A 15,475-nucleotide genomic window follows, 5' to 3' on the forward strand; every position below is an offset into this window, starting at 1 on the left:
TTCCTCCTGTGGGCGCATGCGTGCACACTCCCCTCTCGCCTCGTGCACATTCCCCCCTCGTCTCGTGCACACACCCCGCCCTCGTCTCGTGAACATTCCTCTCTCACTGTCTCGCAGTGCACAGAGGCTCACGCGAGACCTTCCACCATCGAGCTATGTGCAGTGGGGCCCCAGGCTCCCCTCCCTTGCAGGGCACGGCGGCTCTGCAGCAGCCACATTTCGCTCCTCCTTTGATCTTGTGTCCACGTTTATTTTGGATGCAGCTGTGGTCCCTGCAGGACATTCGGGTGTGACCGTTCCGGACACAGCAACAGCATGATCCAGTTGTGGGTGCTTCCGGCTAAATCTTTCCTACACAATTCCTATTTTGGGCAGAGCTTAACCCCTTGTGTGTCAGTTTGGGGTGGGATGCCGGCCTCTCTGACAGCTCTGCCCAGAGTTTAGGCCCATGTAGCGCTTCTTGGCTCAGATAAGGCGCCGGTAAGGAACTACCGGCACTTCACACTAGGACTGTTTTGGACACAGTTTGGGACTCTCTTCCTTTTATCCCAATCGAACGCCCCCCCCCCCCACCCCTCCCGATTCTATATCTCTCAGGCCGCTTTCCATCTTCCCCTCTCTCCTCCTTTCTTCGTTTCTTCCCCCTCCCTTCCCTCAGTAGCCGAGAGCAGCCGACACCAGATGGAATAACAGATCTGTGACTGACTAAGGTCAGCTGAGGTCACCTGAAGCTTTATTCCATGTGTCACTCACAGAGGACGCTCCTATGTCTGGCATGTAACATGTGACATGGGCTGGGGTACCCGAAGCCAGAAATACACCAAGTCCCATTACCCTAGGCTGATTTACAGGTGTCGACCTCCGAAGGCTCTGTTTGAGGGCCGTACGGCTGAGGGCACCCGGGCTCTGTTACAAGGACTACCCCATGGCTCTTTTATAGGCACCGAGGGCCCTGTTACACCCGTCACTGGCTCAGTGGACCTTGGGCTGATTGCATGTGCCATTAAGTGAGGGTTCTATTACATATATCACTGGCTGATGCTACACGAAGGCTGTATTGCACGTGTTCCTGGCTGAGGGGACTCATACATCTTTATTGGCAGAGGGCCCCCAGACAGATATTTGGCACGTCTTGTATCTGCTGAGGGCCCCTTCTAACAGTGTCTGAGAACTTAAGACTTCTCGTCCATCGATGTTGTCGGCAGAGGGCGCCAGAGATCTGTGGTACGCCTCGGTTTTGGTTGATGCTCAAATGGAGCTCGTTCGGGACCATCCTTCAGGGATGCCTAAAGGTGCATCTGTGCGGCTTACGCCCCCGAAGCCATAACTGCCCATCCCTTGCACCCAATCATCGGATGGCAATGTGACATCGCCCTTCAACCCACCCAGGAGGAGAGTACGAAATTCGAGGAGTGTGCTGCGCGAAAACCAGCTCTTGTTGTCATTTCGTTGGTCTAGGTCTACTTTTTGTCCCTGATTTTCGGGACAGTTCCCAGCGTTTACTGTCCTGGAATGCCCTGTGTCCCTTTAATGGTTCCGGATTTTGCCAATGTTTGCTTTCCAGGAATTAGAGGGGTGGTGCGAGCATGCAACTGCCCCACAAAATGAGGCAATGCCAGCGTTCCGAAAGAGGGCGCACGCAGAGCGTCTCTGCCCTCAGTCTGCCCCAAGCCTGCCCCAGTCTGCCCCAAGCCTGCCCTCAGCCTGCCCCAAGCCCGCCTCCAGTCTGCCCCAGGCCTGCCCCCAGTCCGCCCCAAGCCTACCCTCAACCTGCCCCAAGCCTGCCCCCCAGTCTGCCGCCAGTCTGCCCTCAGCCTGCCCCAAGCATGCCCCCAGTCTGCCCCAAGCCTGTCCTCAGCCTGCCCCAAGCCTGCCCTCAGCCTGCCCCAAGCCTGCCCCCAGTCTGCCCCAAGCCTGCCCTCAGCCTGCCCCAAGCCTGCCCTCAGCCTGCCCCAAACCTGCCCCCAGTCTGCCCCAAGCCTGCCCCCAGCCTGCCCCAAGCCTGCCCCCAGTCTGCCCCAAGCCTGCCCCCAGTCTGCCCCAAGCCTTCCACCTGCATCTGAGTGTATGCAGGTGAGGGAGGGTGACTGATAGGGTCAATGTCTGAACCTGCCGTTGTTCCACTCAGTAACCCTCCCTCCGACGGTTTGAATGTCAGTCAGGCCTCCAGAAATACAGTGGCTTATTTACAAGCCCCTTGCGCCGCCGGTGCGTCACTTTTAATATGGGTGAAAAGTGGCGTACCGGCGGCGCAAAGGGCTTGTAAATAACCCCCCTAGTGTCTCCAAAGCCTGCACTGTGAGTAAGTGATGCCGGGGTGGAGGTGTGTGGGGTGACCTAATGTACAGGGATGTGTGTTGCAGTGAGGAGCGAGCGCGTGGTGATGGGTTTGCAGTGAGGGCGTTGGTGGTTGGGTATAATTTCCGTGGAGTAAATGTTGTGGTTGTTTGTGTTTGAATGTGATTGCACCGAGGGTGAAAATGACTCCCTTGACAGTGTATGTGGGTCCAGAGAAGGTGTCGGTGGTTGTAGTCACTGATTGAGGTTCCAGTGAGTATGAATGTTGTTGCAGCGAAGGTGAGTATGGTTGCAGTGAGGGCGTATGTTGCTCTCCTGAGGCTGAAAAGGGATCCAGTGGGGATTGTGTTTGGAGGGAGTGTAAGCAGTGTAGTTGCAGTGGGAATAAATGTATTTGCAGTGGGGGAGAATATTGTTCCCGTGGTGGGTGGGTCGTTGCAGCGAGGGTAAGTGTGATTGCAGTAATGGTGCATCTGAGGGCAGTGAACGTGTTTCCAGTGAGGATGTGTGTGTGATTGCAGTGACAACGAATGTGCTTACAATGAGAGGGATCGTGTTTGTGCTGAGGACGAGTACAGTTGCAGTGAGGGTGTGTGAATGAGGCTCAATAGACAACATGTATTAATCCAGTGAAGGTGAGAGGGGCTGCGGTGAGAGTGAATGTTGTTCCAGTGAGGCATAATGTGGTTGCACTGAAAGTGAATGTTGGCGCAGTGATGGTGAGTTTGGTTACAGTGAGGTGTGGGTGTTTGCAGTGAGGGTGACTGTTTTCCATTGATGTTAAATGTAGTTGCAGTGAAGTGGAAATTGTTTCCAGTGAGGGTGAATATGGCTGCAGCGAGGGAGGGAGGGAATGTTGAACTGAGAGAGGCAGAGACAGAGCACAGTTGCCCTGCGAGTGAATGTACTTACATTCACACTAAGCTCCAGTGAGGGTGAACTTGGTTGCAATGAGAGTGAGTGTGGTTACAATGAAGGTGGTGTTTGCTGCAGCGTGGGTGGGTGTGGCTTGCGGTGAATGTGAATATTGGTCCATCGGGTGTGAATGTGTGGGTGTGAATGTGGTTCTACTGAGAGTGATACCAAAGGGGATGATGGACGGAGCGTTTGAGCAAATCAAACACACCCCCCCAGTCAACTGAACTTGGTTTAATCCATCATCATTCTTTAGCTCACTCCACCACCCCAGTTCAGACATGGCCATAAGTAAATCAGTCTGACCCTGTGCCTCATGGGAACAGTCCAGCCCGAAACAAGCATCCTGGGACCGGTTTCGGGTTCATAACCCTCATCAGCCAGGCTATCTTGAATCCAGTGGCAAAGTGAGCAATGGACCCACGTCTGGGCATACCCTGCCAACTTAGGGCGAACAAAGCGATACCAAAGGGGATGATGGACGGATTCAAGATAGCCTGGCTGATGAGGGTTATGAACCCGAAACCGGTCCCAGGATGCTTGTTCCCGGTCCAGGGAAAACATGGCTTGGCAGTGCGGGCTGGACAGTTCCTATGAGGCACAGGGTCAGACTGATTTGCATATGTCTGAACTGGGGTGGTGGAGTGAGCTAAAGAATTATGATGGATTAAACCCAGATCAGTTGAATGGGGGTGAGTGCTTGATTTGCTCAAACGCTCTGTCCATCATCCCCTTTGGTATCTACTGAGAGTGAGCACGGGTCTAGTGAGGGGCTATGTGTTTGCAAGAAGGGTTGTGTGGTGACAATGATAGTGCGCACGTGTGTGTGTGCGCGGGCGTGCCTGCGTGTGCGGGTGGGCGTGCTAGTGTTTGTGTGTTGTTTCAGACAAGTTGAATGTGGTTGCCGTGAGAGTGCATGTGATTGCAGCGAGGGTTTATGCCTTTCAGCAACAGTGCGTATGGTTGCAGTGAGGTTTTGTGCAGTTCCAGTGAGGGTGAATGTGTGACTGTAGTAATGTTGTAATCAGTGCCAGTGAGGATGAATGCGATTACAGTAAATACTGGGCGGTTCTAGTGAGGGTGATTGCGGTTGCAGTGTGGACATGTGTGGTTCGAGTGAGGGTGATTGCGGTTGCAATTGCAGTGCAGATACGTGTGGTTCCAGTGAGGGTGATTGTGGTTTCAGTGAGGATACGTGTGGTTCCAGTGAGGGTGATTGCGATTGCAGTGTGGATACGTGTGGTTTCAGTGAGGGTGATTACAGGTGGTTGCAGTGCTGACACGTGTGGTTCCAGTAAGGGTGATTGCGGTTGCAATTTCAGTGCAGATACGTGTGGTTCCAGTGAGGGTGATTGCAGTTGCAGTGTGGATACGTGTGGTTCTAATGAGGGTGATTGCGGTTGCGGTGCGGATACGTGTAGTTCCAGTGAGGGTGATTGTGGTTGCAGTGAGCATACGTGTGGTTCCAGTGAGGGTGATTGCGGTTGCAGTGTTGATACATTTGGTTCCAGTGAGGGTGATTGCGGTTGCAGTGAGGATATGTGTGGTTCCATTGAGGGTGATTGTGGTTCGAATACGTATGGTTCCAGTGAGGGTGATTGCGGTTGCAGTGTGGACACGTGTGGTTCCAGTGAAGGTGATTGCGGTTGCACTGAGGGTTATTGTGGTTGCAGTATGGACACGTGTGGTTCCAGTGAAGGTGATTGCGGTTGAAGTGCGGATACGTGTGGTTCCAGTGAGGGTGATTGCGGTTGCGGTGTGGATGCGTGTGGCTCCAGTGAGGGTGGTTGCGGTGCGGATACATGTGGTTCCAGTGAGGGTGATTGCTGTTGCAGTGTGGACACATGTGGTTCTAATGAGGGTGATTGCGGTTGCGGTGTGGATACGTGTGGCTCCAGTGAGCTCGATTGCGGTTGCAGTGAGCATAGGTGTGGTTCCAGTGAAGGTGATTATGGTTGGTTGCAGTGCGGACACGTGTGGTTCCAGTAAGGGTGATTGCGGTTGCGGTGTGGATACGTGTGGTTACAGTGAGGGTGATTGCGGTTGCGGTGCGGATACGTGTGGTTCCAGTGAGGGTGATTGCTGTTGCAGTGTGGACACCTGTGGTTCTAATGAGGGTGATTGCGGTTGCGGTGCGGATACGTGTGGCTCCAGTGAGGGTGATTGCGGTTGCAGTGAGCATAGGTGTGGTTGCAGTGAGGGTGATTACGGATGGTTGCAGTGCGGACACGTGTGGTTCCAGTGAGGGTGATTGCGGTTGAAATTGCACTGTGGATACGTGTGGTTCCAGTGAGGGTGATTGCGGTTGCAGTGTGGATACATGTGGTTCTAATGAGGGTGATTGCGGCTGCGGTGCCGATACGTGTGTTTCCAGTGAGGTCGATTGCGGTTGCAATGAGCATAGGTGTGGTTCCAGTGAGGGTGATTACGGGTGGTTGCAGTGCGGCACGTGCTGTTCCAGTGAGGGTGATTGCGGTTGCGGTGTGGATATGTGTGGTTCCAGTGAGGGTTATTGCGGTGCGGATACGTGTGGTTCCAGTGAGGGCGATTGCTGTTGCAGTGTGGACACGTGTGGTTCTAATGAGGGTGATTGCGGTTGTTGTGCGGATACGTGTGGTTCCAGTGAGGGTGATTGCGGTTGCAGTGAGCATAGGTGTGGTTCCAGTGAGGGTGATTACGGGTGGTTGCAGTGCGGACACGTGTGGTTCCAGTGAGGGTAATTGCGGTTGCAATTGCAGTGTGGATACGTGTGGTTCCAGTGAGGGTGATTGCGGTTGCAGTGTGGATACATGTGGTTCTAATGAGGGTGATTGCGGTTGCGTTGCGGATACGTGTGGTTCCAGTGAGGGTGATTGCAGTTGCAGTAAGCATACGCGTGGCTCCAGTGAGGGTGATTGCGGTTGCAGTGTTGATACGTGTGGTTCCAGTGAGGGTGATTGCGGTTGCAGTGTGGACACGTGTGGTTCCAGTGAAGGTGATTGCGGTCGCAGTATGGACAGGTGTGGTTCCAGTGAGAGTGATTGTGGTTGCAGTGTGGATACATGTGGTTCTAATGAGGGTGATTGCGGTTGCAGTGTGGACACGTGTGGTTCTAATGAGGGTGATTGCGGTTGCGGTATGGATACGTGTGGTTCCAGTGAGGGTGATTGCGGTGCGGATATGTGTGGTTCCAGTGAGGGTGATTGCTGTTGCAGTGTGGACACGTGTGGTTCTAATGAGGGTGATTGCGGTTGCGGTGCGGATACGTGTGGTTCCAGTGAGGGTGATTGCGGTTGCAGTGAGCATAGGTGTGATTCCAGTGAGAGTGATTACGGGTGGTTGCAGTGCGGACACATGTGGTTCTAGTGAGGGTGATTGCGGTTGCAATTGCAGTGCGGATACATGTGGTTCCAGAGAGGGTGATTGCGGTTGCAGTGTGGACACGTGTGGTTCTAATGAGGGTGATTGCGGTTGCGGTATGGATACATGTGGTTCCAGTGAGGGTGATTGCGGTGCGGATATGTGTGGTTCCAGTGAGGGTGATTGCTGTTGCAGTGTGGACACGTGTGGTTCTAATGAGGGTGATTGCGGTTGCGGTGCGGATACGTGTGGTTCCAGTGAGGGTGAATGCGGTTGCAGTGAGCATAGGTGTGATTCCAGTGAGAGTGATTACGGGTGGTTGCAGTGCGGACACGTGTGGTTCTAGTGAGGGTGATTACGGTTGCAATTGCAGTGCGGATACATGTGGTTCCAGAGAGGGTGATTGCGGTTGCAGTGTGGATACATGTGGTTCTAATGAGGGTGATTGCGGTTGCGGTGCGGATACATGTGGTTCCAGTGAGGGTGATTGCGGTTGCAGTGAGCATAGGTGTGGTTCCAGTGAGGGTGATTACGGGTGGTTGCAGTGCGGACACGTGTGGTTCCAGTGAGGGTGATTGCGGTTGCAATTGCAGTGCGGATACGTGTGGTTCCAGTGAGGGTGATTGCGGTTGCAGTGTGGATACATGTGGTTCCAATGAGGGTGATTGTGGTTGCAGTGAGCATAAGCGTGGTTCTAATGAGGGTGATTGTGGTTGCAATGTGGAGACGTGTGGTTCTAATGAGGGTGATTGCGGTTGCGGTATGGATACGTGTGGTTCCAGTGAGGGTGATTGCGGTTGCGGTGCGGATACGTGTGGTTCCAGTGAGGGTGATTGCTGTTGCAGTGTGGACACGTGTGGTTCTAATGAGGGTGATTGCGGTTGCGGTGCTGATACGTGTGGTTCCAGTGAGGGTGATTGCGGTTGCAGTGAGCATAGGTGTGATTCCAGTGAGGGTGATTACGGGTGGTTGCAGTGCGGACACCTGTGGTTCCAGTGAGGGGGATTGCGGTTGCAATTGCAGTGCGGATACATGTGGTTCCAGAGAGGGTGATTGCGGTTGCAGTGTGGATACATGTGGTTCTAATGAGGGTGATTGCGGTTGCGGTGCGGATACGTGTGGTTCCAGTGAGGTTGATTGCGGTTGCAGTGAGCATAGGTGTGGTTACAGTGAGGGTGATTACGGGTGGTTGCAGTGCGGACACGTGTAGTTCCAGTGAGGGTGATTGCGGTTGCGGTGTGGATACGTATGGTTCCAGTGAGGGTGATTGCGTTTGCGGTGGGGATACGTGTGGTTCCAGTGAGGTGATTGCTGTTGCAGTGTGGACACGTGTGGTTCTAATGAGGGTGATTGCGGTTGCGGTGCGGATACATGTGGTTCCAGTGAGGGTGATTGCGGTTGCAGTGAGCATAGGTGTGGTTCTAGTGAGGGTGATTACGGGTGGTTGCAGTGCGGACATTTGTGGTTCCAGTGAGGGTGATTGCGGTTGCAATTGCAGTGCGGATACGTGTGGTTCCAGTGAGGGTGATTGCGGTTGCAGTGTCGATACATGTGGTTCTAATGAGGGTGAATGCGGTTGCAGTGAGCATACGCGTGGTTCCAGTGAGGGTGATTGCGGTTGCAGTGTGGACACGTGTGGTTCCAGTGAGAGTGATTGCGGTTGCAGTGTGGATACATGTGGTTCTAATGAGGGTGATTGCGGTTGCGGTGCAGATACGTGTGGTTGAAAGGGAGTTCAGACGTTCAGCGCACACAGTGAGTAGGTATGCAGCTGCGCTGAAGGATTAATGTGGTTGCATTGAGGGTGAGGGTGTGAAGTGAGGGCGTATGCAGTTCCAGTGAGGGTGGGCGTGCTCGCAGTGAGTTGGAAGGCAGTTACAGCGGCGGTGAGTGCAGCTCCAGTGTTAGTGATCGTGGTGAGGGGGAACAGGATCGTAGTGTGTGGGTGAATGTGGTCACAGTGAGGGTGAACACGGCTACTGTGAGGGATAACTCTGCCTCTGTGAGAGTGAGGTTCCCTCCAGAGAGGGTGAAGGGGGTCGCAGTGAGGGATAACGCAGCCTCTGTGAGAGTGAGGTTCCCTCCAGGGAGGGTGAAGGGGGTCGCAGTGAGGGATAACGCAGCCTCTGTGAGAGTGAGGGTGAAGGGGGTCTCAGTGAGGGATAACGCAGCCTCTGTGAGGTTAGCTCCAGAGAGGGTGAAGGGGGTCGCAGTGAGGGATAACGCAGCTTCTGTGAGAGTGAGGGTAGCTCCATAGAGGGTGAAGGGGGTCTCAGTGAGGGATAACGCAGCCTCTGTGAGGTTAGCTCCAGAGAGGGTGAAGGGGGTCGTAGTGAGGGATAGCGCTGCCTCTGTGAGAGTCAGGTTCCCTCCAGAGAGGGTGAAGGGGGTCCCAGTGATGGATAACGCAGCCTCTATGAGGTTAGCTCCAGAGAGGGTGAAGGGGGTCGCAGTGAGGTATAACGCAGCCTCTGTGAGGTTAGCTCCAGATAGGGTGAAGGGGGTCTCAGTGAGGGATAACGCTGCCTCTGTGAGAGTGAGGTTCCCTCCAGAGAGGGTGAAGGGGGTCGCAGTGAGGGATAACGCTGCCTCTGTAAGAGTCAGGTTCCCTCCAGAGAGGGTGAAGGGGGTCGCAGTGAGGGTGCGCGGGTTCCGGTGAGGCCGAGTGCACCTGCAGGAGCCGGGGGAAAGGTGAGACCAGGGGAATGCAGGAATGTGGTGAATTATTCATCGGATGGAGCCGGCGGCCCCCGCACCCTCCCCCCTCCACCGTGGAGGCACGGGACCTCACCTCGAGCCCTCCCTCGGCGCTATACGATCCGGACGGAAACTCGCGCCCAGCGCACCCCGCCCGGGACGGACTCCTGCTTTTCGTCCCAAAACGGGTGGAACCGGCTTTTCTGGGCTCCGCTGATGCGGGCGCTGCCAGCCCCGGCCAGACACCATCCCGGATCCGCACCCGCACCCGCCCCATGACGAGGGATCCCGGCCCAGGGCAGTCGCCGGGACCGGTGTGATCACACTTCCCTGCTCTGCTGGCGCCTACTCACTGCTCCACAAACCAGCGAGGCGCTTCAGAGGGGTGCGAGGGCAGCACCCGGACCAGGGCGGGAACGGAGGGGAGACCCGTGCCACCTCACGATTGGCACCCTCGTACCGCGACCCGACCAGGGGGATGGCTTTGCAGGCCCTCACCATCGAGGGCGGAGGTGAGTGCGAGCGGTGCAGCTGCTACCCCGAACCCGTGAACTTGGGCGATGTGTGAATGAGAGAGTACCTGCCTCTTCCCAGAAGGGCCGACCTCTGCCAAGGTGAGCGAGAGACTGAGCTCTGCCAAAATAACTGATTATGTGTTGCTCCAGGAAGAAGAGCTGAGCTCTGCCAAGGTGAGGGACTGAATGAACTCTCCGAGGAGGACTAAGGGTTATTCTCTGCCCGCGGGAATGAGGGACTGAGTTCTTCAAGGTGAGGGGCTGTTCTCTACCAAGGGGTGAAAGTCTGGCATTTGCGGGAGTTTTGGGGCTGAGCTGTGTCCAGGAGGATAAGGGCTGGTCTGGCGGGGGTGTCGGGTGGGGGCACTGCCAAGGTGAAGGGCATGTGACGGGCCTCATGCGCAGCGAAGGGCTGACTCCCTCCAGGAAGAGTGCGGGGTAGGGGATCAGGGCTTGCATTTTAGGTTAGTGTTATGATTGGAGCTGGGCGATAGTTAGGAGTTTTTTCTAGGGCAGGTGTTTTAATGGTGTCTGCAGATCACCTGAACGCCTATTTTGCTGCTGGGGTGCGCTGTGGGGCTGCTGGATCTGAAGCTGTCACTCAGTGGGGTGTCTGCTGGGGCTTGGTCTAATTTGGGGGGGCAGGGCAGTCGAACCATCTATCCAAATTTCCTCGAAGGGCGAACACATATTTGCATATAAATCAGTGGTGAGGTCTGCAAGGGAGGAAGAAACAGCTGTCATCAGACGAGAGAGGTATAGCTGTCAGCAGACGAGAGACGTACAGATGTCAGCAGACGAGAGACGTACAGATGTCAGCAGGTGAGAGAGACAGCTGTCAGCAGACGAGAGACATACTGCTGTCAGCAGATGAAAGAAACACAGCTGTCAGCAGGTGAGAGAGGCACAGCTGTCAGCAGGCGAGAGAGGCACAGCTGTCAGCAGGCGAAAGAGGCCCAGCTGTCAGCAGATGAGACATACAGCTGTTAGCAGACGAGAGAGGCACAGCTGTCAGCAGACGAGAGAGGCACAGCTGTCAGCAGATGAGAGACACAGCTGTCAGCAGTTGAGAGAAACACAGCTGTTAGAAGGTGAGAGAGGCGCAGCTGTTAGCAGGCGAGAGAGGCACAGCTGTCAGAAGGCGAGAGAGGCACAGCTGTCGGCAGATGAGACATACAGCTGTTAGCAGACGAGAGTGGTACTGCTGTCAGTAGGTTAGAGTGGTAAAGCTGTCAGCAAACGAGAGACATTCAGCTGTCAGCAGACGAGAGAGGTACAGCTGTCAGCAGGTTAGAGTGGTACAGCTGTCAGCAGACCACAGAGTTACATCTGTCAGCGGGTGAGAGAGGTACAGCTGTCGACAGGTGACTTCTAGCACAGCTATCATCAGGTGAGGGGGAGGCAGCTGTATGCTGGGAAGAGGTTTAGCTGACGGAGAGGAAGTGATGTAGTTACCAGTCGAGGAAGTGTACAGCTATTAGCAAGTGAGAGGGGTCAGCTGTCAGCAGGAGAGGGACAGAAGCAGTTATTTGCGGTAGAGGTACAGAGGCTGCTGCAATCTGACGAGTGGGTCAGCTGTTAGCAAGTGAGATAAGGTACTCCCGCCACAAGATGTAGAGAGGGCAGCAGTCAACAGGTGAGAGTGTTAGCTGCCAGCGGGTGGAATGGGTCATCTGATGAGGGGGAGGAAGCTGTCAGCAGGTCAGGGAGGGGAACATGTCAGTAGGTGACAGCAAGGACAGCTCTGGGCAGAAAAAGAGGCGGTTCTGCTGTCAGGCGAGGAAGGAAATAGCTGTCACTAGGTGAGGATGGAGGCAGCTGTCAGCAGGCGAAGGAGGACCTTAAAATCCAACCATTCAGTAGCTCAAGTATCCTTCTGCCCAGCACCTGTAGATATACAAAGAGCAGCGTGCAGAGGATCACAGTCTCACCACTGCAGAAGCCACTCCAGAACTATCACCCCAAAGATTCAAGGCCGAGCATCCTGTTGGGACGGAAAAGTCCTCTCCATGGTAATGGACATGCAGTCCTACCCTGAGTGCCCAACTCTACTGATATCTGAATCCCTAATGCTGAGTTTGTTGTCATGGGCAGCCATGAATCATGCGTGTGCACCATGACATAGGCCTGTCTCACGGATTGTGGTCTTGCTGGACTGGGAGGGACGCCCAAAGTGCTCCCCTCATAATGGTGGAAAGCTACTACTTTCACCAGGAGTTAAGCATGTGCATGTGCTGAGTGTGGGTGTACCTATGAGTGGTACAATACATGAAGTGTGCAGTGTGTACAAGATACGTGCGTGTATTGGGTGTAGGTGCACCTGTGAGTGGTACAATACATGAAGTGTGCAGTGTGTACAAGATACGTGCGTGTATTGGGTGTAGGTGCACCTATGAGTGGTACAATTCATGAAGTGTGCAGTGTGTACAAGATACGTGCGTGTATTGGGTGTAGGTGCACCTGTGAGTGGTACAATACATGAAGTGTGCAGTGTGTACAAGAAAAGTGCGTGTATTGGGTGTAGGTGTACCTGTGAGTGGTACAATACATGAAGTGTGCAGTGTGTACAAGAAAAGTGCGTGTATTGGGTGTAGGTGTACCTGTGAGTGGTACAATACATGAAGTGTGCAGGGTGTACAAGATACGTGCTTGTGTTGGGTGTAGGTGTACCTGTGAGTGGTACAATACATGAAGTGTGCAGTGTGTAATTGGATGCGTGCTTGTGTTGGGTGTAGGTGTACCTGTGAGTGGTACAATACATGAAGTGTGCAGTGTGTACAAGATACGAGCTTGTATTGGGTGTAGGTGTACGTGGGAGGGGTACAATACATGAAGTGTGCAGTGTGTACAGGATACGTGCTTGTGTTGGGTGTAGGTGTACCTGTGAGTGGTACAATACATGAAGTGTGCAGTGTGTACAGGATACGTGCTTGTGTTGGGTGTAGGTGTACCTGTGAGTGGTACAATACATGAAGTGTGCAGTGTGTACAGGATACGTGCTTGTGTTGGGTGTAGGTGTACCTGTGAGTGGTACAATACATGAAGTGTGCAGTGTGTACAGGATACGTGCTTGTGTTGGGTGTAGATGTGCCTGTGAGTGGTACAATACATGAAGTGTGCAGTGTGTACAGGATACGTGCTTGTGTTGGGTGTAGGTGTACCTGTGAGTGGTACAATACATGAAGTGTGCAGTGTGTACAGGATACGTGCTTGTGTTGGGTGTAGGTGTACCTGTGAGTGGTACAATACATGAAGTGTGCAGTGTGTACAGGATACGTGCTTGTGTTGGGTGTAGGTGTACCTGTGAGTGGTACAATACATGAAGTGTGCAGTGTGTACAGGATACGTGCTTGTATTGGGTGTAGGTGTACCTGTGAGTGGTACAATACATGAAGTGTGCAGTGTGTACAGGATACGTGCTTGTGTTGGGTGTAGGTGTGCCTGTGAGTGGTACAATACATGAAGTGTGCAGTGTGTACTGGATACGTGCTTGGATTGGGTGTAGGTGTGCCTATGAGTGGTACAATACATGAAGTGTGCAGTGTGTACAGGATACGTGCTTGTATTGGGTGTAGGTGTACCTGTGAGTGGTACAATACATGAAGTGTGCAGTGTGTACAGGATACGTGCTTGTGTTGGGTGTAGGTGTACCTGTGAGTGGTACAATACATGAAGTGTGCAGTGTGTACAGGATACGTGCTTGTATTGGGTGTAGGTGTACCTGTGAGTGGTACAATACATGAAGTGTGCAGTGTGTACAGGATACGTGCTTGTGTTGGGTGTAGGTGTGCCTGTGAGTGGTACAATACATGAAGTGTGCAGTGTGTACTGGATACGTGCTTGGATTGGGTGTAGGTGTGCCTATGAGTGGTACAATACATGAAGTGTGCAGTGTGTACAGGATACGTGCTTGTGTTGGGTGTAGATGTGCCTGTGAGTGGTACAATACATGAAGTGTGCAGTGTGTACAGGATACGTGCTTGTGTTGGGTGTAGGTGTGCCTGTGAGTGGTACAATACATGAAGTGTGCAGTGTGTACTGGATACGTGCTTGGATTGGGTGTAGGTGTGCCTATGAGTGGTACAATACATGAAGTGTGCAGTGTGTACAGGATACGTGCTTGTATTGGGTGTAGGTGTACCTGTGAGTGGTACAATACATGAAGTGTGCAGTATGTACAAGATAAGTGCTTGTGTTGGGTGTATGTGTAGCTGGGAGTGGTACAATACATGAGCAGTGCAGTGCATGCAGGATGAGTGCATGTGCTGGGTGTATGTGTGCCTGTGAGTGGTACCGTTCATGGAGGATGCAGTCCTGTGCAGTGCGTGTACGCTGTATAAATGCACTGGGTGTATGTGTGTCTGTGGATGGTACGATACATTAATCACCCTAGGTTCCATTCTGGGAGACCCAGGCCTGTAGGGTGAAACATGGAGTGGAGGTAGAGAGATCCTCCTCAGACTGATTTGTGTATTGCTGCCTTCCTGTAAGCTGGGTGGGACACAGTGGAGGGAGGAAGGACCCGGCCTCCCCGGCAAGCTTCAAAGCGTGCTCTTTGACTCAGTGAGAGGTCACAAGGAAGGGGACTCTGCACATCACAGGAAGGAAATGGGGCTGATAAGCGAATCATAAATAGAAGGGCTGGGGCTCTGGGCTAACCTTTTGATGCATGTCTCACTGTGGCTGACATCCAGGTGTGAACTCTAGTCACTCCCATAGCCTGTGATGTGGGACAATCAGCTTCGGAGACATCCCTGCGGTGAAAGTTTGCTTTTCGAGAGGAGGAGGAAGAAGGGGCAGAGAAGCTTGCACTTCAAAGAAGCAGAAACCCAACATAAAACTTCAGGCCCTTAATCACATTTGTGTCTGGAAATGGACTATAAGACGGGTAGATTGAGACCTCAGACATTGTCATCTGCCCAGAAGCCAGAGGAGGAGGGAAAGCTCTGCACGACTTCTGGCTGTGGCCATGACTGGGGGTCAAGGCTTGCTTGTCTCCCTGTTGGGCGAGAGGACATCACCCAGGGAATCCAAGAACACTTGCCCTGGAGCGCCAGCACTCACCTGCTTGCCAAGAGCAGTATGTCCTGTGAGGAAGAGGACAGCATTGATGGGAGCAAGGTCCAGTGAGGAGCCCTGTTGAGTGCACTTTCTGTACGAGGCGTGAGGAGACAGCTGTTGAACCGATCGGTTCATTGCCCATGTGCAGGACTGAGTCAGCAGCCCCCTTATACCAGGAGAGGGCCGCAGTGAAAATGGCAATGGTAAAGACTGCCATGCGGTAAGGGCCGAAGCCTTGCGTGGTTGTGGTGCGGTGACCCCATATGTCAGGAGGGGCCACTCTAGTAAAGAATGCTGTGCAGGAAGGATCAAAGCCTTGTGCAGTAGTGGTGTGGTGACCCCTCATGCCAAGAGGGAACTGCGGAGGTGAAAGACTGCCGTGCAATAATGGCCGAAGCCTTGTGCGACATTGGTGCGGCAACCCGTATGCAAGGAAGGGCTGCTGTGGATTACTTTGCCGTGTTGATTGGGTCTGGGCCCATGCACAATGAGCTATAGGTCACCAGGGGCAATAAAGGCTGCAAGTGGTTCGACCCTGTTTGATTAGTGAGCACGCCATTGGAGCTCCGTCACCCAAATGGAACCAAGAACAGGATCGTAGTAGCTTCCCCCCATTGGGATTGTGTGAACACTTACCCCACAGGAGAAAG

The 15,475-nt window shown here is 53.6% G+C and overlaps 1 protein-coding gene across 8 annotated transcripts in view; it reads left to right on the forward strand.

The window, feature by feature from the left end:
• The first annotated feature begins 9,368 nt into the window (after positions 1–9,368).
• The window catches only part of PALM3 (paralemmin 3), a 201,452-nt gene continuing 195,345 nt past the window's right edge, over positions 9,369–15,475 (forward strand). For 2 of the 8 annotated variants that reach the window (XM_085600448.1, XM_085600449.1), the window contains exon 1: positions 9,803–9,863. In XM_085600448.1, the coding sequence (XP_085456574.1) occupies positions 9,818–9,863 (46 nt within the window). In that variant the 5' untranslated portion in view covers positions 9,803–9,817. Of the gene's footprint in view, positions 9,762–9,802; positions 9,864–9,918; positions 10,018–15,475 lie in introns of those variants that run through there. The other 6 variants (XM_085600462.1, XM_085600458.1, XM_085600452.1 and 3 more) reach the window with 5 other exon arrangements.

This window comes from Triturus cristatus, chromosome 4_2 (genome assembly GCF_964204655.1).
Source record: "Triturus cristatus chromosome 4_2, aTriCri1.1, whole genome shotgun sequence".
Classification (NCBI taxonomy): domain Eukaryota; kingdom Metazoa; phylum Chordata; class Amphibia; order Caudata; family Salamandridae; genus Triturus; species Triturus cristatus.